The following is a 25,470-nucleotide window of genomic DNA, read 5'->3' on the forward strand; positions in this document are numbered from 1 at the left end:
AATGAGCATGCGTTTGAAAGGTTGAAAGCACTATGGTACAATACAATTGGTCGGTAGCAACATTGTCATCACGTGATCCGAGACGGAAGATCTCTTATTGTGTTTTGAACAAGGTTTGAAATTTTAATTTTTTTAAGAAACTTATTACACAAAATATTCCTTACCTGATCAACCATACAGTGTAAAGCTTTCGGTATCATGTCCCATAGTGCATGGTTTGAAATGGCTTTGTTTTGGCACATCGTCGTTGGTATAGAAACCGGCAGCGACCTACATTGGGTCATCGCATGTGTTTCAAACGTACTGGATCGAGCGTAGCTCCCTTCAGTGCAATTGCAGCTATCGCACGATGATGATTCGCCCGAACCCAACTCCAATTCGTTTCCATATTCTCTCGCCGCCTGATTGTTTATGTGTTACCAGCATCAAAATTTTGGCAAAGTTCAGTTAGGGCAGCAATGCAAATTGTGAAAAAAGGGGGGGGAGTGTGTCGGATTTCGGATAGGAGTAGATCAATTGAAAGGCAAAACGTACGTTTACATTTTACAGTGGTGTGAAATTTATTCTCTTCAATTATACATTTTACCAAATTGTGGTCTTTTGTGAACCATTTTTAAAAAATCGCTTGTTCTCTCTCTTTAAAATACTCGAATGCTAGATTTTGACGCCCTGGTTTAGCTTGTGAGTGATGGAATTGAACATTGTGCCGTACGTATGTTTCCTATCGTACAATTCCTATTATGCACCGCAATGTCAAGGTTCCTTTTAAAAACCGGATGCGACCCAAAAATAAAACTGCGCAAAAGTTAAAAAAAGCTAAAAGACGATAGAGCTCGCCATGATTATAATACAGCACGACTACCTAAATACAGTTTGAATGTTAAAAATAAAACAGTCTCATAACGCATTAAAATCATAGGCTCATGCAGCACACTGGTGCTGGCTGTACACCAGCCCACGGATCGGTAGTGGTTTTCTTATATATTTAAAAGCATATGGCAAGAAGTATAGTTTACATGCTACGCGCATTCAGTGAACGATCCTGCTCGACCAGCGCTTTCGCTATTTATGTACACAAACACACGCTGAATAATCTGAGTAGAGGTGTGCTTTTACACACACTCGAGTAAGCCTAAAAAAGACCATAGCACTGCGTTTCTTCAATCGTTTGCCTCTCTTTTCCTTTCGACCAAACCCCAACCGTACCGGCAGTGACACGTATTATTGTTGCGTGGGTTGCGGCCCTAAAATTGTCCTATTGTGTGTCAAAACTTGTCAAAAGAGGGGGTGCATAAATGCATAGAGAGACCTTGCGTCGATGCATTTGCCCTGCACCCGGTGCAATTACATACGCGCTACGTACTTCTTTAGGACCTTGATACAAGGTACCACCGCTTACAAAGTATGTTTTTTTTTCTGTTGAACTTCTTATCTTTCCTGCGACAAAATAAAAATTGGATGGACAGAGATGCATCATTCGCAGTTGGTGCCATTCTTAGATGCAACGCTTAAACGCTAAATGTCTAATCTCAGCAGATGGGTCTGCATTCGAGGCATGGTAGTTTTATATGTACACGAGGAGTTGCTTGATTGGTTTCCTACTAACTGCTGTCTAGCTATTATCTGTACGTGAGTTGGACTTTTGTAGGATTGTGTTGATTTGTACAAAAATGTTACAGTTGCAATGGTAAACCACGTTTCGGAGTACTGCGTTCGTGCGTTCAAACGTACTCTTCGGAGGGTTTCGACTGAACGCCGGTAGGAATACGCAGCGAGTTTGGAACTCGGCCATTGACCGTTACATCGCTTGGCAGTTCGGCTATGTCTTTAAACACGCCCATGAGACTCTCAAAGTTTGGGCCCCAGTTCAGCAGATAATCCCAACCGGTAGCTGACGGGGAGGCTGCACCGCCTCCGTTCGGCTGCCGGTAGATTCCAACCATGTGACTGGACAGATCATCGTCCGAAGCGACGAGCGTGCTGAGCGATCCTCGGAACGATGAATCAAACCCATCGTACGAGGAAGCAGGTGGAAGATGGGGGGCTCCCTTGCCACCTCCACCACCACCACCGGTACCGTTAACGCCACCGCCTCCTCCACCGCCGGGTCCTCCGGTGCCGCCTCCGCCCACATCGTTACGGCGACCGGGATCGTCCCGTCCCTTGCCGTACTTGCTACCGACGACACCGTTGTTGGTGGCACCCGTGTCTCCATTGAGGCTGTTGTTGTCGTACTCAATCTCGGAGCAGGTGAAGCTATCGTTGCCACTTTCGTCCGTTGAGGTAGAGCTGTGCGCATCGATATCGGCCGGCGAATGGTGCATGTGCGAGAGATGCGGCGCTGGCACGCGTGCTGGCGCCTCGCTGCTACTCGACACGGCATCCAGCGTGGAGACGAGACTAGAGGTACGCGGACGCGCGTTTAACCGCTCAATCTCCTCAGCCGTTAGGCCCATGCCACCGTGACCCACAGGCACCACGACGGAGCTGACGGAGACTACGTTCGGGGGTTGCGACGGCACACCGCCCGGATTCTTGCTGCGACTGCGCGCGCTCGAACTCTGGCCCGAAAGCTGGCTCATGACGGGACTGTTGAGGCTTCGCTCACTGTTGCTGTGCAGCGCATCCTTACCGACGCCACCCGAGCTCGAGGTCGTTGCCAGCAGGGCACTCTGCAGCGGCTTGCCGGAGATGTCGTGCAGCGTAAGAATGCGCGGCTGCTGCGAGCTGAGCTCCGAGCTTGGCGACAACCTTGCCAGCGGCGTCGATTGGTGCTGGCGTGCGTGTGCCGCTCCATTCGAAGGTGGCGGCTGACTAGCTTGTGGTGGCGGCAGTACCCGCGGTGCGTACGGTCCCCCGGCGGCTGCGTGATGCGGCGAATGGCGATGCTGTTGCTGGGCGGCCGCTGCCGACGTTTGATGCTTGTGGTGCGTATATGCGGTGGCGACCGGTGGCGGTGTGGCCTTATATTTACGCACCCCACCTGCCTCCCGGTAGCCCTTGTAGTGGTACACAATGTCTATGTCCGATGGTGCGATCGAGCTTGCATTCTCCAGATCGTAGTGTTCGGGATACTCCGAGCCGAGATCCATCGAGGACGGATTGTTGGTGTGATCGTGCGGGGCCGATGGATGATGCGACTGACTCGGCGGTGGCAGCGGTGGACTTTTGCTTACCACCTCGCGCTCGATTATGTCTGGTCGCTGTGGTCGCTGTGGTTCCGTGGCGGCTAGATCGCGCTCTTTGTACTTCTTCGAGATAAGCTCGGGGCCGACGAGATGATGGCCACTGACGCCACGCAACATGTCACTGTTTTCCGAATGGTATCCCACAACGGACAGATCGTTCGCATGCATCCCACGGCCACCACCGTCACCATGCAGACCGCCGGAAGACACCATTCCCGAGCCGGCCAGCAGCGTTGATCCTCCCGTTCCGTTCTGTTTGGAGTGCAGCGCTGCCGAAGAGTGGCCCAGAGCTCCGCTTTTTTCCTTATGCTGACGACGGCATCGTACCACCAGGAAGGATATGAAAATGCCAATCAGAAGCATCACGAAGAACACGATCACTAGCGTAATGCCTATGTTCAGCGGGTTGGTAACCTGCGCCGTGCCAAGAACGCTCCAGGCACAGCCCTGCGCCACGTTACCCCGATGCACGACACTGCGGAATATACTGCCCGATCCGTTGAACGGTTGCACCTCTCCGTTGATCGTGAAGTTGGCCAGACATCCCTGGAAGTAGGCGGGCATTGGCTCCGTTTCACTGGCACTGAAGTACTCTCTGCGGACATTCCCGATGGCCAGCACGGTCAGGTACGGATCTAGGAAGTCATGCACGCCTGTTGCATCCAACTCTGGCACCACCATCCTTCCATCTACCAACACTTGCAGCACACGGTTGTGTGAGTGTAGCGTTACGTTATGCCAATTACCATCGGCTAGCGAACTGCCATCTTGTCCCCCGCCGGCCGATGCGGAAACGTTCACGAAGGACGTTTGATGTGAGGTGTATGAAAGTCGACCGTTTCTTAGCTCGATAGCAGTGTAGTGCTTGCTGCTGGTGGCGGCATATATAAGAACTCCGCTCGGTTTGTTCGTTTTGAACAGAATGCTCATATACTTGGGCGGATCCTCGGCGATCGTCAGTGTTGGTGCGACGTGACCTTCGTGGCGTTTACTTCGCGTCACATCGTAGCTCCAGATCCAGCTCTTGCCACTGTAGATGCTCTCCAGCAGCTGCATGCGCTTGTGTTTCTCCGTGATCTCGAACTCGATGAATGCTCCGTCCTGCAGTGAGTATGCGTCCAGCGAGCTGTAACAGTCGGGGGACAGGATGGCTCCACCGCAACGGCACATGGCTGTATGCCATCGGTCCATGCACTGACCGTAAGGACCGCAAAGGGGCTGTGCCGGATCCTCCGGAAGTCCGAGGCCGCATGGTCCACTGCTACCGGTGCTGCGCTGACAAGTCGACTCGATGCCGAAAGACTTGATCGGATTGCTCAAATTGAGCGCTCGCCCGTTGATGGACACGCTGTGCACGCAACCGACCAAATCATCTGAATGTACCTGTCCAGGACGCTCTAGCACCGGATCCGCTGCCATAAGGCCGCCCACAAGCAGATAGTGCTTGTTGAAATTCAGCGTTCTGTAGAGAGGAAAGATAGGAACATTCAACAATTAATTAGAACACGAATTAAGAGAGATTGTAATTGTACAAGTAAGACGAGATTATCGATCAACTTACCCTGTAGGACCCGTATCGTCCGCATAACAGCTAGAATCACCTGGCCGACAATCGTCGCAGTAATCGCCATTGTCCGTGCACTTGGAGACACTCAGAGACATCACGCGCCCATTGCGTGTAGCCGTGATCTTGTGCCATTCTCCATTGGAAATAGAACCGTTCCGTCCGCTGGCCGTTGAAGTGCTTTGCCCCACGACGAGTGAAGTAATGGCTGTTCGAGCACCGCCATACGAAAACACTGCCCGGCCGTTCACAATTTCCATCGCTACAAAATCGGATCTACCGCCGCTCTGGATGCCATAGTTGTAGATTAACAAAGCATCCGGCTTGGTGGTGGCGAACACGACCGAAATATCGTTTGTAGCTGAGTCTAGCGCAGGGAATGCCATGTAGGACAGCTCGCGGAACCCGAAGGTTGTCTTCTCACAGTGACGGCCGTACCGGCCCTCGACACAGCTACATTTGTAGCCGGGCTTAAGGCTAACGCACAACCCACCATGTAGACACGGGTTAGGGCGACAAGAGTCGGCCACTGCCTCGCACTGATTGCCTCGATAGCCTGGCCGGCACAGGCAGAAGAAGGACGAACCATCGGAACTCTCCCGACAAGAGCCACCGTTCTTACACGGACCACTCGAACAAATGTCTCCACGCTCCAGCTGACAGTACTTGCCCTCACGGTTCGATGGGCAAGTACACTGGAAGTCATATCCCTGTCGACGACATTGACCACCAGCATGACAAGGGTTAGGTGAACAGGGATCCTGTCGCTTGTCACAGCGTGCGCCAGTGTATCCATCAGGACAGGCACAGGCGAAATCGTGCCGGACCGGTGGTGAAGTGAATATGAGCGATTGGCTATCGGTGATCCGATTGTCTTCCTCAGGGTATACCTTGATCCGTGCACTACACACACCACCGTTAGCGCATGTGTCTGCAGAACGGCAAGGATCGTACCCAATCGTGGTCTGGACGTTGGGAAGCAGCTGTCCAATTGCTTCAAGCTTGCGTGAGAACCGCTCGATTACGTACTGCTTGGACCGGTATCCTTTGAGTGGGGTATTTCGCACGGCCAAGGTCACGTGCAGTGCTTTTCCAGCATCCAGCAAGCTGTACAGGATCAGATCATCTGCCGGCTCTAGCGATGCCTTCACGATGTCTACGAAATTCCGGTAGTAATTGGCAAGGAAGTTGGCGCTGCTGATGTTCTCCAGCCGAACGGTGATTGATTGATCAACCGTGGCATTGTCAAAGTGCAAGAACTCGACAGAAACTGTCGACGTTACATCTGGGTGCTTGCCGTCATTGCCAGAAACCAGGAACGTATGTCCACTGGTGGGAATACGGTTAGCGTTGGTAAGACGAAGCTGACAACCGCTGGATATTGTGAATGTTGTCACGGGCTGCTTGTTGGTGTCGGTCACCAACTTGCAGCGATAGTCGCCCGTCACATCGGGATCGTTTGGATGCACACTGGCGATGTCACCGTGCAGCGGACCTTCTCTGAATGCGTACACGAGTACATGCACGTTTCGGGGCGTCGAAGGACTGTCGTTCTGGTCCAGCACGTTCACCGTGATCGTGTGTTGGGTTCGCTTGCGCGGTTTTCCATTGTCTTCCACCACGACCAGCAGCTCCAGTTGAGGCGTCTGCTCCCGGTCAAGGCTACGCACTGTCTTCAGCACACCGGAATGACGCTCAAGCGTAAACAGCGATTTGTGTCGCCCGCCAACAAGCTGGTATGTGAACGGTGCGCCGTTAGGTGGAAGATCAGGATCCGTGGCGGCCAGCGTCATGACGACCGTGTTGGGCGGTTCGTTTTCCAGCACTGCACCGATCGTGTCCTTCGGATCGAATGTCGGTCCGTTATCGTTGATGTCGGTAACGGTGATTCGTACGACCGTCGTACCAGTTTGCGGTGGTGTGCCAGTGTCGATCGCACCAAGCAGCAGCTTATGCGTTGGGACTGTTTCTCGGTCCAGCTTGCGTGCAGTTTCAATCTGACCCGACTGAGGATCAATCTTGAACGAATGGTCATTGTTACCGCCGATGATGGAGAAGCTGAACTGGTTGTTCTGCGGACGCACATCTTTGTCGACAGCTTTCACCACAATGACTTTCGTCCCTATCGGATCTCCTTCGGAAACACTGGCCTCGTAGAGGTCTCGCTGAAACTCTGGTGGATCATTCCCATCCTGAATGGAAATGATGATTTGCGCCTCATCCGTATCGTTTCCTCGGATGCCACCGTAGTTCTTGGCTAGCACGGTCAGCACTACGCGAGACTGCGTCTCGCGGTCAAGATTGCGCGATACTACCAGCACACCCGTGCTGGGATGAATACTGAAGCCTTTGTCGTTGCTCGAACCCACCAGCAGATAGTACACCTTACCATCCTCACCTGCATCCTTGTCGGTTGCCTCTATAATACCCACACTGGATCCGACCTCAGCTGACTCGGACACATCAAAGTGGAACACCGGTTGGATGAACTTTGGGAAGTATTCGTTAACACCCGTTACATGCACGATCACCTTGGTTTCATTGCGCATCGACGAGTCGGGATTGTACGCGGCAAGCGTGAGCGTATACTGATCCTGCTCCTCGTAGTCGAACGTCGCTTTCGAGGTGATAATGCCTGTCGCCGTCTCAATGGCAAACAATTCACGTCCCGAACCACCCACAATGGCGTAGTTGATGATGGCGTTCTTGGGCGAGTCTCGGTCGTGTGCCTGTGCACGGTACACGAACGTGTTGGCTGGTGAGTTTTCGGCAACGTACGCGTCGTACACCGATTGGTTGAAGTAGGGTGCATTGTCGTTAATGTCCGTGAGCGTAATTGTGACCATGGCGATGGATCGTTTCGGTTTGTAGCCGAGATCCTCGGCCGTAATGTTCAGCTGGTACACCTGTATCAGATCATAGTCGAGCGGGTTGCGGATGCTGACCGCTCCCGTCACGCTATTTACCATGAAGTCATTGCGCTCATTGCCAGCCAATATTGCGTAGCGTACCATTCCGTTCGGTCCGTCATCATTGTCCGGTGCACTGACCGTAAGGATCGTGGAACCGATCGGTTCATTTTCGGGAACGATCACCTGATAGGAAGGACTCTGGAAGACGGGAGCGAATCTATTCGCACCAGTTACGATCAGTGTCACGCTAACTTCGTCCTGCTGCGGTGGTACTCCTCGATCGACGGCTCGCACCTGTAGCACAAAGACTGTGCCAGGAGATGCTGCTACCTCGCTCAGCTTACGCCCAACTACAATCCAACCGTCCAGCTTGTTGATGGCGAACCGGTCAGATCCATTGCCACCGATTAGTTGGTACTCAATCTCGGCGTTTACTCCAAAGTCCAGCTCGTCTCGGGCAGTCAGCTGCAGTATTCGCACCCCCACATCGGCACCCTCGGGTACAGGAGCCATGTACGCGCGCTGACTGAAGACGGGCGGGTTATTGTTCGCATCGACCACGTTGATGTTCACCAAACACTCGGTGTACATTGGCGGCTTGCCGTTGTCGGTAGCCAACACTGTCAGTGTGAAGCTATTTTCCGGCGAAGCTTCCAACTGTGTGTGCTTGTAGTGAATTCGACGCTTGCTGAAGATCTCTCCAGTCGCTGGGTCGATGGTGAACAGATCGGACGGCTGCTGGAGCGAGTATGAGATGACCGAGTTCGGCCCCTGCTTGTCACGATCGGTGGCAATCACCTGACCAACGAATGTTACCGATTTTTGCAACTCGCGGAAGTTGAAGCTGTAGTAACTGTGCTCGAACTCTGGCGCATTATCGTTCTGGTCTTGGATCGTGATCGTGAGCGGTGTCTCCGTCCGCCAAGCTCCGTCGACGGCGGCCACCTTCAGAATGTACTCATCCTGCTGCTCACGGTCTAAATGTCCCGCTACCGTCACATTGCCAGTAGTGGAGTCGATCGAAAACTTGCCACCCAAGTTCTCGGTGAAGATGTAGGTTGCGTTCGCGTTAACACCGACATCCGAATCCGAGGAGGTGATCTTGATCACAAACTGTCCTATCTCAGCGTTCTCTGTCACGTTGACGGAGAAGAGTCGCGTAAACTTTGGCGGATTATCGTTCTTATCGAGCACATTGACAAGCACTGTAGCACTGCCGGTCAACTGGGGCACACCTTGGTCTACTGCCTCCACAATCAGCGTATACTGTGCGATGTCTTCGCGGTCCAGTCGTGTGGTGGTATAGATTTCACCCGTGTCCGTGTTGATTTCGAAGCTTTCAAAATCATCGCGCAACCGGTATGTAATCTGACCATTCTCCTCAGAATCCGCATCGCTGGCAGATACTTTCGTAACCAGCTGCGATGGCGACTCCTCCTCCAGCACCTCCGCCACGTACATCGGACGGTCCATGACGGGTGCATTGTCGTTGGCGTCGGTAACATTCACAATGAGCTGTAGCACGCTGCGTAAGCTCGGCCTATCAGAGTCGGCCGCCTCGATCCACACCTCATACTGCTGGTGCCGCTCGTAGTCCAGTCCGCCCCGGTTTACGGCCACCTCGCCAGTGCTCGGGTCGATGCGTAGCGCTTCACCAATGTTGCCTCCGGCGATTGCGTACCGGATCGTCCCCACGGAGCCTTTTTTCGGCGAGGTGGCTGCCAGCTTCGTCACCATCTTACCGTCGGCGATGTCTTCCGGCAGCACAAACTGCGTTTCCGACGTGTAGGAAAACACGGGAAACAGATGAGCCGATCGCAGTGAAATCGCCAGCTCACAGGTGGCCGACCGTGGCTCGTAGCCCTCATCCTTCGCCACAATCGTCAGCCGAAAGACACGCTCCGAGTTGGCGCCGGACATCGGCGTTGACAGCTCTGTTGCCGCCTCGATCACTCCGGTGTGCTCGTTGATGCGGAACTTGGCTGCATCCGTGCCGACGATCGAGTAGAGCAGGCGCGCATTAACGCCCTCGTCTCGATCGATCGCCTTTGCGCCGAACACGAACTGGCCCGGTTTGATCCGGTCGGGCACGTTGACGTGGAATGTGGGCGCACCGAACGCCGGGCTATTATCGTTCACATCCTGCACGTCAATGGTTAGATTGACGAGCGTCGCCCGCGGCTCCGTCGTCGAGCTGTCCTGAGCCATCAGCGTGAAGTGATAGATGGGCATATCCTCGCGATCGAGAACGGCGGCGGTAGTGATTTCTCCGCTGGAGGCGTCGAGTCGGAAGCGGCTCGAGTGCTCGCCGAGCAGCGTGTAGCGAATCTTTGCGTTCAGGCCCGCATCACGATCGGTAGCCCTCGGCCACAGCACTCGCGTACCTATCGGTTGATTCTCCGCTATCGTCGCCTGGTATGATTGGCGCTCGAACTCCGGGTTGTGATCATTGATGTCCTGCACCATGACACGCACCGTTCCCGTTCCCGTTAGGGGAGGCGATCCTGGAAGAAAATTTAAATAAAAAGCACATTAACGCATGGTTGGGAGCGCTGCTGGTGTTTGTGCTGCATTACAACAAATGGGATCACATTTAACTACAGCAACACGTTATGTACAACGTGTGCAGTTATTTAAAGCAAATCATAGTGTAGTGTGTACCAAAAACCACTCGAACAAAGCAACTAAACTCGCTCTTCTCAAGTGCCATATTTTGAAGATATTGATTCGAGTCTCTGCTGTATCCATAGCTCCAAGAGCTCCACAGTTTGCACAGTGTACAGTGGCATCCACTCAAGGTACATGACCGTGCGAACGTTGGCAAAATAGAAGTGATAAAAGGAAGGCAAGCGCGTCGCCAAGTCCGCGTACCGTGCCACGGTATAACAGTCCATTTGCGTTCCCTGCAGTGGTACTGTTGCAGCGATTCTATTGCGCTTCGTTGCAAGAAAACGATGGACATTCCAGATCGGCAACGTTTGCTAGAACAAATCGCACGCTTCTAGGCAGGGGAAATGGAGAAAAAGGAAAGAAGAAGAAGGAGAAGAAGAAAAAAACGGTGCGTTTGTGTGGTGGAATTTTATTACCCCTTACTCCGGCACAGAACGTCGCCCAGATGAGGATGAGGTCAGATCAGATTTATTTATTGATCTGAACAACGTCCTCCGTCCAACATGTGTGTGTGTGTGTATCTTCTGCAATGTTTCGCATTTATGGCACCATAATTGCGCCATTGCGACTGCCACCGGGCGCTCGTTAGCCGACGACATAAGGGCTAAGAATTGTTCCGGGGGTTGCATCTTTTGCATCTATCCTGCTCTAGCCGGGACGGGAACGGATAGTGCCATCCCGAGCCGCCCGAGAACGAGAACCAAGGGGGGGCGCACCTTTTGTGGGGATGTAATTGTTTCGCCTGCGTGACCCTCGCGCTTTAGGGTGCTGCCCGCGCACGCTCTGCCGCTCTGCCGAACTGCTGGAAATAACAAACGACCCCGAATCGAACGAGACACGCCGGATGATAACCTAGATCGAATAAAGCGATCTCGCGACGCTTTTTCCGTCCTTTTTGTGTCCGCTGCATCGTTTGTTTGGATGGGTTGGGTGGGGGATGTAGTAATTGGAATGCAGGAGCCTATTTCATCCGTGCCGATCGTGTGTTTACTCTTCAGACTGGTGGCCAAACCAAACAAATCGAGACCCTTGTGTTTTCGCTTATAGAAGAATTTGTACTGTATTTGTGTGTATGCATATATGTACCGTAGCATTATAATTCATTTTTTGAAGAATTATTTGGTGCCCAAGTGTAGGCAAGAATTAAGCAAAATTGTTTAGAGACACACGACCAAAAGCGACGTTAAGGAACAACAAAGTGTCTTCTAGGAGTGGAGCAATGATATCTTACGGTGGTTTAGATTATCTTAAGCTTCCTTTTCATTCTCACTCCGTTACTACATGTGGTCCAGAAAAAAAAGAGTTCAGCTGGTCAAAGCGTGTGTGAGAGTGTGTGTCGTTCGTTTCATCAAGAGCCCCGGAGCTGGTTGAAAAGGAGCATCGGCCAGAGGAGCCTGCGTTCTTTCTCATTAAAGAGAAAGATGGCGTCTAGCCGGCAGAGAAAAAGAGCGATCGAAAACGAAGAGAAAAGGGAGAGAGAGAGAGAGAGATGACAAAGAAGTGTAAAATAGGGGTGGAAAGGAAAGGCGATGGAGAATAAGCAAAGGGAGAAAAGCCCCAAAAGCCACCCCAAACGATCGGCCATCCTCAGCATCGCGGTCGTGTAGCGGTGTGAGAAACAGGCAACCCGAGAAGAATGAATAGCTGATATCATTTTTTACAAATTTTAAGCTTTATGCAGATGAAGTATTTATAGCCCGGGGTAATAAAATGTTTCCAGTTATATACATATAGCCGCGCGGACCCGGGCAGCTTGTGACATAGCTAAGGGTGGCTCGATCGTCGTTCCCTCCCCTTCCACCCCCCCCCTCTGTTCTCACCCGTTTGCCCGGGATATGCGTGTGTGTGCGTGCCACCGAACCGAAACGGTGGACTGGTAGAGAGAGCGGGAGAGAGAGAGAAAGAGAGCAAAACAAGTGCTTCTACAGACACAAACACTCCCCGTTTGCTCGCCCAACCGATCGCACCACGTTCTACCACCCTCGACACCCCTTTCCATCATCCCCCAAAACGCACACACACACACACACACACGCAGCGTCCAAATTGGCCAATAGGGATGCGTTCGTGTTGAACTTCTGCGCGGTCACTTCGTTTGCGTATTGCATTGGGGCAATGCGCTGTGGTCACCCTTTTACACACACACACCAAACCGCGTGCTTTGGCGTGCAGCGGTGCAGCCGGGAGACAGTTTGAGCACACCACTTGGGACTGTCAAAATGCCGTCGCAACCGCGTCAGTCCCGGGTCTGCCTGGCCTGCCTGGCCTGCCTGCTCCGATACGGTTTATGGGGGCACAGCAGTTCGTAGTAGTGTAGGGAAAATTAAATCGTATGCTCGGAATTATGCTGCCAATCGGCGCACGATTGTTTCAATTGCAGCAGATCGGTAAGTGGAGGGGGGGGGGTGGAAAGGACAGATCATCGGTATTACTGCACATCCCGACGGGAGTACCATGGGAAATGCACTCGAAACTCGACACACAGTTGGTGTGCCAACCTGCTCCGTGTCCGTGTCGCCCGTCGCCCCCCCCCCCCCCCCCAACGAACCGCGAACGGGGAAACGAATTATAGGAAATTGAGTGAATATTTATTGAGGTAGTTTATCAGCCGCAGGGTGTCTCTTGACGTCACGATCTCACGAAGAATCAATACAGTTCGCCCTCTGTGTGTGCTGCTGCTGCTGCCCCTTCTTAGCTCATTGTGTACCGCCGCAGCACCGACGAAACCCCTTCCTTCTTTTTCGTCCGTTGTGCCCCGCAATGTGCCGGTGTTTTGCGCAAAGAAAGGAAGAGGGAAGAAGCCGCATGCAAAGCCAGCCGTGAGTTGGCTGCGCGCGCACCGACCCTCCTATCTTTTGCTACTTATCTTATGGAATTTGTAATATTTTGCGTTCTCATTCCGGGCGGCGGTCGGTTGCAAGCTTTCCGGCGCACAGAGCGCTTTGAGCGGTCGCAAAATCACTCCCATCGCTTATTCACCCGTTTCTACCTCTCTCTCTCTCTCTCTCTCACACACACGCACGGTGGGGGCAATTGTTTCTTTTGTCCTTGTGCTGAACCTGTAACAACGAGGTGGGGATGCTGCCCCGCTGCCAGGACCGCAGGGACACAGCAGCAGCAGCAGCAAAGGCAACAGGGGCAGCAAAATTGCATACGAACGAAAATCATCATCATCGAAACGATCTTTCATGCGCTGGCCAAATTGAAGCTAATCATTGAGGGAATTGGGGAGGGGGGTGAATGGGGAGGGCAACAGGAGGGGAAGTCCTGTAAGAATATTCGTGGAGGCCTCATTGACCTCATAACGGGTCCCGGCAGGTACAGCACGCTGTAATAATAAAATGTCTTTAATCGTTGTCGGTAAACGTACCGGCAAATTAGCAGCGAGGTCGGGAGTTGCTCTCGTATTATCTACTGCACTGGCAGAAGAAAACAAACCACTGGCCACCGCGCTCTTCCGCTACTTCTTGGCTACGGGCGGGGAATAGAACATACATTTCCCACATCGATAAATGGTGGTTTGAAATGGAATAACAATAGAACCATAACCAATTTCAGCAGCACCACCACCGAACCTCTGAACACGATCATGGCCTGAACATTATGGCTCTGTCTTGGCCGATTACAGGTCGGCAAATCGGAAATTATATTGCTTATGCTCCTCCGCTGCACGGGAGTTTTGGCAAAACGAATCAGATTGAAAGAGTGAAAAGGCTCTTTAGCACTACTCTCTGATAGTGCGCTAATGTGCTTCAAGCTCTGGCAAACTTTCGAAACTGTCAAACAATTTTCCACTGCACCGGGAGCAGCGTACAGCAGGGCATCCGGTAGAAATGGTTGGTGGCGGCAAGCTCACGAGTTTGGACTGCGCTTGCGAGGCGGCCGTGCGGTGCTGTGGCACTACAGTCGAATAATGGTTACGCTTATTGAAAATCTATTATTTGCGATCATTCCGGTGATAGTCCGGCGTCTGCTGGATGAGCTTTGGCGGGGGGCGCACAGGTCGTCGCGTAAGAGCGACACACCAACCGCAGACACAACAGCCACGGCAATTCCGTCACCGGCACTGCGGGACTCGTGAGGTAAATCGCAGGTTTACCCCTGCTGTTTGTGAAAGCTTTGTTTTGGATTTCAGCAGTCAACTATGACCCTTGCCGCCGCGTGGTCCGCCACATGGCGACGGTTTGGCAATGCCGCCTTCCCTTGCCTTGCTCTGGTGGACGGTTGCGCCGTGTTTAAATCAAATATTCGAATCTCTCGTGTTTGGTTCGTGCGGCGTTGCTGGCTGCAACGATGGTGGCACGCTACGCCGAAAGGGTGCATTTTTCGCCGATCTACAATCTATCATAGTTCACTCATCGTAGGCGGCGGCGTTGTGCTGCTGGTGCCTGGTAGAGAGCGCACAACATAGTTGCGACCGGTTGGTTCACGTTTTTCCGCTCACAAAACACGAAATATGATGTCAATGTTATGGTGTTGTTTGTACTTTGTTTCTCTCTTTTTCTCTTTATCTCTCTCTCTCTCTTTCTCTCTCTTTCTATTGTCCCCCGAAACGGTAAACGTTAGGGCAGAGAACCGTACAAGGGTCAGCAAAATGGTAAAGCAAAAGCTTCTTCTAGATTGTTATCCCAACCCCATCTCCCCAACTGCTGCGAGAGGTTGAGCGAATACAGTAGAGGTCATAATTGTGAAATTTCTTCAACGGTTGAACTTAAAAGCATTCAAAAACTGTTGAACTGTGCGTCACACTTACCCGTATCCATTGCCACGAGCGTTAGAATGTACTCTTCCTGCATTTCCCGATCGAGGGCGCGCAGCAAGGATATTTCGCCCGTGGACGCATTGATCTTGAAGAAATCGGTGTCGCCCTCCTTGAGGAAGTACCGCACCTGCGAGTTGAACGGCGGCGTGTCCGCATCGTACGCCCGCACCGTGATAACGTAACCATTGTTCGGCGGGATGACGTTCTCCATGACGTAGGCGAGATAGGGCGAGTCGAGGAAGGTCGGCGGATTGTCGTTGATGTCGGTGATGGTGATCGATAGCCGGGCGGTGTCGAAACGCACCTCGCCGTTCTCGGTGTCGCCGGCACAGTCCTCCGCACGCACCGTGATCGCGTACAGTGATTTGCGCTCGAAGTTGAGATTCTTTGCTACGCGCACCACGCCGCTATCCTCGCTTATGGTAAAGTCGCGGTTGTCATCGCCGGCCGCTATCGAGAAGCGTACGCGTCCATTAGCGCCTTCGTCGATATCGGTCGCGGATACCTGTGCGGAGAGAGAGAGAGAAAGAAAGGAAGAAAGGGAAATCGAGTAAGTATAAAAGCGTTCTTGGTGGTGCGACGATGCTCTAGCGTGTAAACATATTAGGGAAGTTCATTAGTTGACTTATTCGTGCAGCCGCGGCGGGACATGGTCCGGGCTGGGCTGGCAATGTCGGAGGCGTTGAGTATTAAAACTCATGAATAATTTATGCACCGTAGATAAGCGCATGGAGTGGTGCATGCATTGCGTAGACGGCGGTCGGGCGTTTTGTGCGTAAGTGGACACACGATGCATGATTAGAGGATCGTCGGCATATTCGCAACGACAGAGTTGTTGACTAAATGTGCAACTTTTTGTTGTTTGAAATGTCCAGATTGTCTCCCCTTGAACTGCAATATTGTTGGTGACGTCACTATGCGCACCCTCTCTCAGCACTGTCCTTGTCAAAATATTAACGCTGCTTTGCTACGAAAGCCTCGGGAAAATTATTAATTCGTTGCAATTTGTGATAATTTACTTTCGCATAGATTTGCCTTCCAGCGGCTCTTCCTTGCGCAGGCTGCAACTGGATGCAACGCGAATCCTCCGCAGCACTGCACCATGATCGTTTGTGTGCATGAGCATGTGAATCCTACGTGGGGTGAACTCGGAACTGAGAACTGGGGGTGTTGAAATGTGCCGTGTGATGTGTATAAGAAGCCGAAGCAGAGAGGATGGAGGTAGTGCAAACCGGGAGGGACGACCATTTCGCATCGGCTTAAGCGATCCGCTTTGCGCGATCGCCCCGCAGGGGGAATGCAATCGACCGAAACCACGGTCGCGCGATATTCACTAAATGGAGAAAATCCCCCATTCCTACCACACCCCACCAACGACGTCGCGCGCTTCGGGATAAGCGAGTGGCCGTACGCGGCGTACGAAAGAAAAATGATGTTATGAATAAAGCATTTCGTGACGCTTTCAAATAAACAGCAAAAACGTTTTAAGCTCAAGCATCAGCCACAGCAGACGCACCAAGGGGCGCGCACAACGCAAAAGGATGCAGCAAAGGTGGTGAGCGTTGGTGAGATGATAGCCGAGGACGCTGCATGCGAAGCTGCGAACCGGCGAGGCTACGTGTATCATCGTGGTGCTCCCCATACATGCACTGTACGCGCCTGTAAGCGACGATCGAGCAAATATTTAAATGTCGCAAGAGATGATTTGGGATCAAAATTTTTAAAGTGGTTTGCAAATGCCACTTTTGGACGATGTAAATGAGAAGAACTGCGGCTATTACTGAGCCCCAAATAAAGGGCACATGCAGAAACATTGAAGAAGAACAGCTGGAATATCTCACCTGTAACACGCTAGCGCCGATGCTGGCATTCTCCGCGATCGCGGCACTGTACTGCTTCGGGTCGAAGATGGGACTGTTGTCGTTTTCGTCCAGCACGTTGATGCGGATGCGCGACTGCGTCATCCTGGGCGGGTCGCCCCGATCCTTGGCAATCACGTTCAGCTCGTAGCTCGGCTTGGCCTCCCGGTCCAGCTGGCCCGACACGCGCAACAGCCCGTCGGCCTGTCCGACGGTGAACGGGCTCGGCAGCGAACCTTGATCATCTTCCAGCTGGTACTCGACGTAGCCGTTGCGTCCCTCGTCCCGATCGACCGCCTTGATAGCCATGATAACCGTGTTGGGCGGGATGTTTTCCGCCACGCTCGTCTCGTTCGGGGTGACAAACTCCGGCGCCAGATCGTTGATATCCTTTAGCACGATCGTAACCTGTGTGTGTGTGTGGCATGCGACAAGTAAGTAGAAATGGTGATGATAACTCGAGCAACTTAATCTGACGGTGTGTAGTATTTTGCAGCAATCAGCAGCCTACCTGTACGGTGGACGAGAGCCGCTTCTCCGGTTCCTTGGCGCAATCCCGGGCCGTCACCACCAGGCTGTAGGAGCTCTTCGTTTCGCGATCCAGCGCACGGCGGGTACGGATGGTGCCGTTACTCATGATTTGGAAGTCCTCATTATCGTCGCCGGCCGTTATCGAGTATTCGATACGCCCGTTTGATCCTGTAAGCAGCGAAGGAAGCGGACGCGTGAGTACATGTGAGTAAATAGTAAACGGTGTTTATTAGTATCAACTTTGCGCAACAGACGACGCTAGCGATTTAGCAGATCCGTTCTGGGCGTCGTAAACAAACAAAACGACTATAACCATTACCAGACCAACCCGGACCCGGACACGGGGTGAAGAGGGTGTTTTTTATGGCGCTCCGGCACTGTGTGAATAATGGTCCGGTCTCGTCCTGCACACGGCACAGTGAGCCATTATATGGCATATCAAAGCTCAATAAAGAAGTGAAACAAATGTACGCGCTCTGCTCTCCGCATCGATCCGATAGGAAATCACGCGAAGGATTTGACCGGTTGGACGGAAACATTTCATTACGATCTCCCCCCCCTCGGGCTGCGCAAAACCTATACTTACAGCTCCGCTGCTCATTACGGATCAGAAATGTCTCTCTTTTTCACCCTGTTTGTCCCCGCCAGCCCCCCCTCCCCCATACCCTCATTCCGTTATTGCGCGCTGCCAAATTAAATATGATCCCGGAATGAGGCGGAAGGATCACTTCACTCAATATCACTCGCGCATGAAGCAGCACGTTGCAGCAGTCGTCGAGCTACACTTGTAGGCCCTGATCCGACCCGGGTGTAAGTACGCATGTGTGTGGAAGGAGCAGAAGCAATGATCTTTCTCCCCTCCCCCCATCCTGTGTGGTGTATCCAACCGATCGACAATCAAAGAACACAAGCGCGCCCCGGCCAACCCCGGCATCGGAACAGTCGCAAGTTGGTAAGTTGCACATTGCAGGACTGCCTCACAAAAGAGAAACCGAGAAGGGCGAATTGAATGCGGCAGCAAAAGCAGGGAAAAAAAGCAAGGAAAAAAGAATCCGGTATTTATTAATTTGCATAAAGCAGCGGGCGCAGGCAGCAGTAGCAGTTGCGACGTGACGTGTCTTCATTGATTGTGTGTGATCCCGGGCGGATCGCGCGCGGCCGCTCTCGCTGGCGGAAGAATTCGGCACCCGGGGCATATGATGTCATTGAACCTGTGAGTGGCGCTGCGAATCCCCCCCCCCTCTGGTCCCAAAGTAAGCAAAGGAGAAAACTAAATAAAATCCCCAAAAAACCTCCCCAGCCGACCGACCACTCCCCGCGGGATGGATTATATATTGAGCGCAAGCAACAAGCAATCCCCACGCGCGAAAAATTCCACCATTCCCCAGCGCCGTTAGAGGCTGCTGGGATCGTTAAATTAGCATTACTATAAAGTAGCATCCCAAGGAGGAGGGGAGGGTGAGACAAAGTGTCTCGCTACTTAATCCTGAACCACGTCCAAGAATGCACACAGCCGCAGCCCCTCCCAAAGCCCAAGCGATTGGCAGCAGATTGTGGCGATTTTTCGAATGCACTCAGGTTTTGAGTATGCGCTCCCCCGGGTGTGTGTAGGACCGTGCGCCGTTCGACAAATGAAGATGGTGGAGCTGATTTGATCATTCCCAGTCAGTCATTCAGGGGGGGGAGGGGGGGGGGGAGGGGGGGGGGGGGGCGGAGGAAGGTGATGGTGAAAATGGCAAGAAGAAAACACCGTCACCATCTCTGGCTGGCTGCCGTCGGATCGGGTGACAAGATACAATTGTTTCGATCGATGTTCGACAAAATTATTTGCTGCTTCAACGCCTGCCAGTGTGTGTGTGTGTGTGCGGGGGGCAGGAGACAAACGAGAAGACAACGATCGTTTGATCACCCACCGAACGCGGCGACGGCAGCTAACACGACAACAACAACAACAACAAGCGGGCAAGAAAGACTCGATGATCTCGCCACGGTTGATGGTAGCCATCGCAACCGACGTCCTACGCACCGAAAACCGACCGAAACTCCCAAGCCTTTTCTCTTCGCCTGGTGATCTCGGTGCGCGCGCGCGTCGCTGTGTGTGCGCTTGCCTGTAAATGTGTGTCAAAAATCTTCAAAAAATGTTGCCAGATGTTATCGCCCACCACCACCGCATGATCGCGCGCAGTGTCGCTCCCCTTCGCGGGACCCGGGAGAACCTTCGGGCAAGAAGAAAGATGACCTTTTGCGCTAAACCCATCGGGCTCAGCAGCCCGATTTTGATTAATAACGTTCGCAATCGTGCAGCGCTAAACGAGCGTGTGCGGGTTCTATTCTTCTGCGGGTGTGGCGTCGCGAGACTGTCCCAAGTGGGACTCATCGCGTGGACTTCGCGGGGCCGAAAACGCGAACCTGAAACCAGTGACAATAGTGTCGAAGCAGAACCACCCCGAAATGTGCAAAATAAAGTCATTTTACGCAACATTAGACGGCACGAACGTCGCCGTGGTGGTTGGGTAAAATGAGCGACCGCACCCCACGAGCAAACGATCGGAGTAGTAGCGCACGAATAGACACCAGGAATTGGCGGTGGTATTGGTGGTGGTGGTGGTCGTGGGGAGGAGTTGTTCGGTTGTCGTCGATGCGTCGCGGCGGACAGAATAAAAATGTATATTCTATCGATATCTATAAATTTTGAAGTCAATAAAATATAAACCTGAACCGCCTGCCCGGACCTGCCTACACATAATCGTTTGGAATTTCTACACGGTGTGCGTCTGTTTTGGTGCGTTTAGATAGATGGTGGTTTTCGTTCGTATTGTGCTCGGGACGTTCGACTTTCCTTCTTTCTCGCGTTCGTTGGGTTTCGATGCTTCATTAGAACGGGACAGATTTTCTCTTCTGCTTGCACACACATACAAGCGGAGCGGAGTTTGAATTAAAATAAAATAAGAATATCCAGCAAAATCCGGACCAACGGACCCGGGCGGAGAGCAGCTCAAACTGATGGAAGAAATTTGTTTGCCACGGGATTAAAATACTCTTTAATGGAATCGCTCGCCCGTCCGATTTCTGTGTCCGTCCTTACGTTCCGCGTTCCGCAGGCGCACGATGAGAGCGCGGGGACATTTTTAAGCGAGATTATAAACAATTTTATAACTTATCGCTCTCATCCACACGTTTGCGCCCCTTGCTGCGTGTCTTGGCCGCGGCCATCATCGCCGTGCGCATTGCTGTGTTGCCCACCAGCAAGAGATACATGATGCTCGTTTTTTGTTGTTGCTTTGTTTTCTGTGTGTATGTCACGTACGAGACGGAGCGGAAGAAAAGGTGTATGGTATTCTGGGTTGAAATTGCGTCCCTTCCGAAAGCTCGCGAACACAAGCATCGCGGGAGCATGTGATGTAGGCAGAGCAGAGCGAGAGGAAATGGGCCAACAGCAAGATGGTAGAGCAAAAACCGAAGCGAAAGAACCCCCGGGACTGGAGGAGGCACAAGCGCCGACGCGATGTGTATGTAGAAGCAGAGAAAGTAGAGAAGACATGTGTAAGAAATGTGAATGTGGAAATGTGTGGCCGAGAAACGTTAGACGATCGAATTTGGGCGTTAAAATGAACGAATCGATGCTGAGCGAATCGGCCAGACGGGTAGAAAAGAGACAGAGAACGACGCAACAACGTTACACGCACACACTTGGGGTGGCTGTGGTGGCGTTTACAGGCAACAGGCATCCCCAGGTATGGGTTATTTAATATTAAAATCGATTATTTAAATCGCGGTTTACAGTTAAAGGTTTGGTTTTGTTGCACTGACGAAATGGTAGGACAGAAGGAGAGGGATAGCAGCTGGATAAGCTCTGTAGTTAGATCCTACCGGTATCGTGTTAGCCAGGCAAGGGTTAGATGACACTTTTCGCTTGTTTTTGGAGGACACAGTTGTGAAACTCGAACCGTTGGAGCCCGAACCTTTTTCTCTGCTCAAAACTTACCGGAATCAATGTCGGTGGCGCTAACGGTCACTACGTCCGAGTTGATCGGTGCATTCTCAAAGATTTCATTGGAATAGCTCATCGGATCGAAGATGGGCGCATTGTCATTCAGATCGACCACGTTGCAGTAGACGGTCAATGTGCTGGACAGGCTCGGATATCCATTATCCTGAGCCTGAACGACCAGAATGTAGTGCTGAACCTGTGTCGATGGAAGGGAAGGGAGTGTATTATTACCACATTTCAGCTTTTTTTCGCTTTCAAATTCTACACAAAACGTCTTAAGCGCAGCATCGCGCCGATTCTTACCTCCTCGTAGTCGAGCCGTGCCGTTAGCGTGAAGATTCCCGTTTGAGGGTTCAGCGAAAACACGTCGTTCGCCCAGTCGGATATTACGGTGTACGTGACGGCCGCATTGGTGCCGACGTCGGGATCGGTAGCCGCGATGACTCCGACGTGGAAGCCGCGCTGCGCATTCTCCGGAATGTCGAACGAATAGGCCGGCTCCGCAAACACGGGCGGATTGTCGTTGGTGTCGGTAATCTGTGCGGGAAGGTACGAGACAAGAAGGAAACAATTGAAATGATGACTGACGGGGGTAGGGGGGGGGGGGGGGGGTACACGAGCCGGACATTCATATCGCACTGTGCGCATACTGCGATCGCAAAAAAGATTACACAATGATGTGAAAGTGAAAAAAGTGTGGTATTGCAGCGTGTGGTTGCACTGATTTGGGGTCAGCGTCTTGGCATCCACACACTCTACGGTAAGCGTGCTTTGTCGTCCATCCCACTCCACCACCTTCCACTGCATCGAATGCAATTACTACGGTGAGGAGATGAAGCGAAATTGATCCATGATCCACGACTCTCGGTCGGTGTGTGCACGGCCATTTTCTGCAAATCTAGCCTATTACTGCTGTGTAGGCGATCAATTTCTTGCCGCTCGGTGAAAGGAACGCAACCGAATGTCAAATCAAACGACGCGAAGTGCTTTTAATGGCGGCATGGGAGTATTTATTGAATGCTTGGTGCACACACTGTATGTAGTGCAGTTATGGTTGATTGCTGCGTCCAGAAAATGTCACTCGCCTCAACTCACACTCAAATCATTCTACCTCCAACTCCAATGCGATGTCACTTATTGTGCATTGGTAAGCGTGTTTAGAAACAGCTTTAGATGTTATAATGCAACATTATGTTTAAAGAAGGAAATCTAAAGCAGCTTACAAAAACAAATATTGTATGTGATTTCATCGAAAAGTGCTTCAGATAATATTAAAAAATTCTTGCGATCGTACAGTTTAAAATTTAACAAAACCCCAAAACACATTTCCCTGCCATCTCTGACCTAGGCTGGCAATGACAATATGAAGGGTTTCGCTACGCTACGTGTTTTTTGTACGATTTGTTTCATCCAACGGTTCGTCGTCTGCGGTATCGTGTGAGTCTAACGTTTCGGTGGTTTGGCTTTCACTACGTTCGTTACCCCCATTGGGCATTGCCATTCTGGAGTTGCTTAAAAAACAAACCACACTCTCAACGCACACACACACAAACATGCACGCACACATGGGAACGACGACGCTCACAAGCAGCGGACTTAAGAGGAGCGCTTTCGAGTGGATGGTCCTATCTAGCCTGTCAAATCAATGCTTTCTTTTGGGATTGGGATGCTGAGGGTATGTCATTCCTAAAAGAGAAGTGGATCTCGACCCTCGAGCTGCGATGGCGACGACGATGACAGCCGCGTTCTCTCGGGATTCATGAGCGTTGACTCCAAACCGAACCCCGGCATCGGCAATTCCGGCTCAATGCGGGTCTATACGTTACTCCACCGCGCTCGGAAAGCGCTCGCAAAGAGGAACGACATTTTTCTATGAGATACACACACACACACGCGCGCAGACAAACAAAAACAAAATAAAAAAGACGCGAAAGAATGCTTTGGCTCGATCCTCTAACCAGCGCGGGCTCACGCCAGGGGATGACACCATTGAGTACCAAACCGGACCGATGGGGACTAGGATGGGTTTTCGTTTGTCCCGCCGTGAACAGACCGCCGCCGAAAGGGATGGGGGAATAGCACAAATGTATAGGGGCGCGGATAGCAAAAGCAAAGAAAAACACTTTTGATCTCCATCTGCTTATTTATGATTATGATTATTTTTATTAAATCATTCCCAGTCGTGATTAAATATAAGTATGTCATTGTTGCTGCGGGTAGAGGGACCGAACACAAAAAGAAAGAAACGAGCAATAGAGAATGAGAAATACGGCGAGGGGAGAGATACACCGCAACCGACCGACCGACGGGCAAGCGCAGAAAAAGGAAACCGTGAAGGATAAATGATTCATTTAAGTTTTCTTTGTTTAAATTAGATAGAATCGTAGATGAGCACCAAAGCGGGGAATATAGAAATATGCAGAAGGAAAAAGAGTACGAAAGGGGAAACAAGGGAAAAGCGTGTGTGTGTGTCAATATATCTTGTTGGGTAGGTTTGGTCGTTTTGTGCTTAGCGTTTTGTCGAGTCTTAGGTGTGGTGTAATCAACCTACTCGAAGCCGAACTTAAATTCGATTGATAGACTTGAATCGGCTTGACGTTTTCAGTTTGCTGCCTTCTATCACGAACTCTGACAATTTCTCTTTTATCGGTTCCGCAGACGCTCGCCCGATCGCCCGACGGAATTAAGGGTCGAGCAATCTTTATTTGAATATTCATTTCATCTTTCAGAGACCGAGGCAAAAGGCACACGACCGACCTGTTGGGTCGTGCGTTTCTTTTCTCTCTCTCTCTCTCTCTCTCTCTCTCTCTCTCTCTCTCTCTCTCTCTCTCTCTCTCTCTCTCTCTCTCTCTCTTCCTTCTTGCTATTATATGCAGCAATGTGTGGAAGGAAGCACAGCAAAAAGGATGATTTAGAGGTTGGCAGGCTGTCGCTCGCTGGCAAGTGGAATGATGAAGCAGGCCGGATCGAGCAGGCTGATAGGCGAATCACAAACACATAACGCCGTAGATCATCGTAGTCGATCTCGAAGCGAAACGATAGGAGTAAACCAGGCAAAACATACCCCAAATACACAAACATACGCGCTTGGTACGAAAGTACAACACACGTATTCATTGTTACCACCACCACCGCCATCTCGTTCGAGAGAATCATACGGATAAGGCAGGAAAACGAGCTGGAATAACACCCTTTCACCCACTCCCCCCTGCGTGTCCCGACGGCGCGTTACAGTGCCAAAAAGCAGCAGCACAACAACTTCAAACTTATGGCCATGCTGGTGCGCGTTTCTTCCCCACCAACGGTACCACGGCACGGCCCCGGCCCCGGCCCCGCAACATATAGAGCTACGACTTATATTGATATGTTTTACCAGATTTCCATTTTGTCTATTCTCCGGTAAGCACGTTTGTCAAACCATGGGAGGCCCGTTTTGTGAGCCTGTTCATTAATTTGCCGTTCGCCATGGTTTCTCTCGCTCCCTTGCCTTTATTTCTCTTTCTCGCTCGCTTGCTGTCGTTCTATAATAAGTATGGCTAACATTTCTCCGTAGATTTGTCCGTATTTTATCCTATGCTTTGATGTAACTCGATCAGAGGTTTGTACGGGGACCAGAAATGATCTAGAAAATTTCGGGTTCGCGCTTGCAAATCTCTAATGCCCAATCTAATGCGGCTGCAATGTTTTGGAGGTACACGAAACCGTAACAACGTAATCAACGCTGTTTACATCTGCTCCGTCATCAAACCTGAACGCTCGCTCACGAAAGGGTGAGGGGAGTGTGGTCATATATTTTTCTTTTCAAAACCTCCTCCTCAACCACTGCCAACTCCTCCGGTTGCGTTAATTCGCTTGTTCCCTCTGAGCAAAGCAGCACCACCGCGCACCACCAAACAATCATCGAAACTATTCGGTACATTTGCTTGATCTTGATCTCGCATTGGACAAAACGAACCTGGGCGCGATAAAATCTGCCGGTATCGTGCAGCATCG

At 51.6% G+C, this 25,470-nt stretch overlaps 1 protein-coding gene across 1 annotated transcript in view; it reads right to left on the bottom strand.

Annotated features, from left to right (window-relative positions):
* Positions 1-535: 535 nt before the first annotated feature.
* LOC120955524 (cadherin-related tumor suppressor) overlaps positions 536-25,470 on the bottom strand; it is a 43,417-nt gene continuing 18,482 nt past the window's right edge. The window contains exons 3-9 of the mRNA XM_049609491.1: positions 21,781-22,014; positions 21,472-21,673; positions 17,467-17,654; positions 16,938-17,363; positions 15,088-15,601; positions 4,750-10,168; positions 536-4,650 (exon numbers count right to left, since the gene is read on the bottom strand). Of these exons, the coding sequence (XP_049465448.1) occupies positions 1,722-4,650; positions 4,750-10,168; positions 15,088-15,601; positions 16,938-17,363; positions 17,467-17,654; positions 21,472-21,673; positions 21,781-22,014 (9,912 nt within the window). The 3' untranslated portion in view covers positions 536-1,721. The remainder of the gene's footprint in view (positions 4,651-4,749; positions 10,169-15,087; positions 15,602-16,937; positions 17,364-17,466; positions 17,655-21,471; positions 21,674-21,780; positions 22,015-25,470) is intronic.

Source organism: Anopheles coluzzii, chromosome 3 (genome assembly GCF_943734685.1).
Source record: "Anopheles coluzzii chromosome 3, AcolN3, whole genome shotgun sequence".
Classification (NCBI taxonomy): Eukaryota; Metazoa; Arthropoda; class Insecta; order Diptera; family Culicidae; genus Anopheles; species Anopheles coluzzii.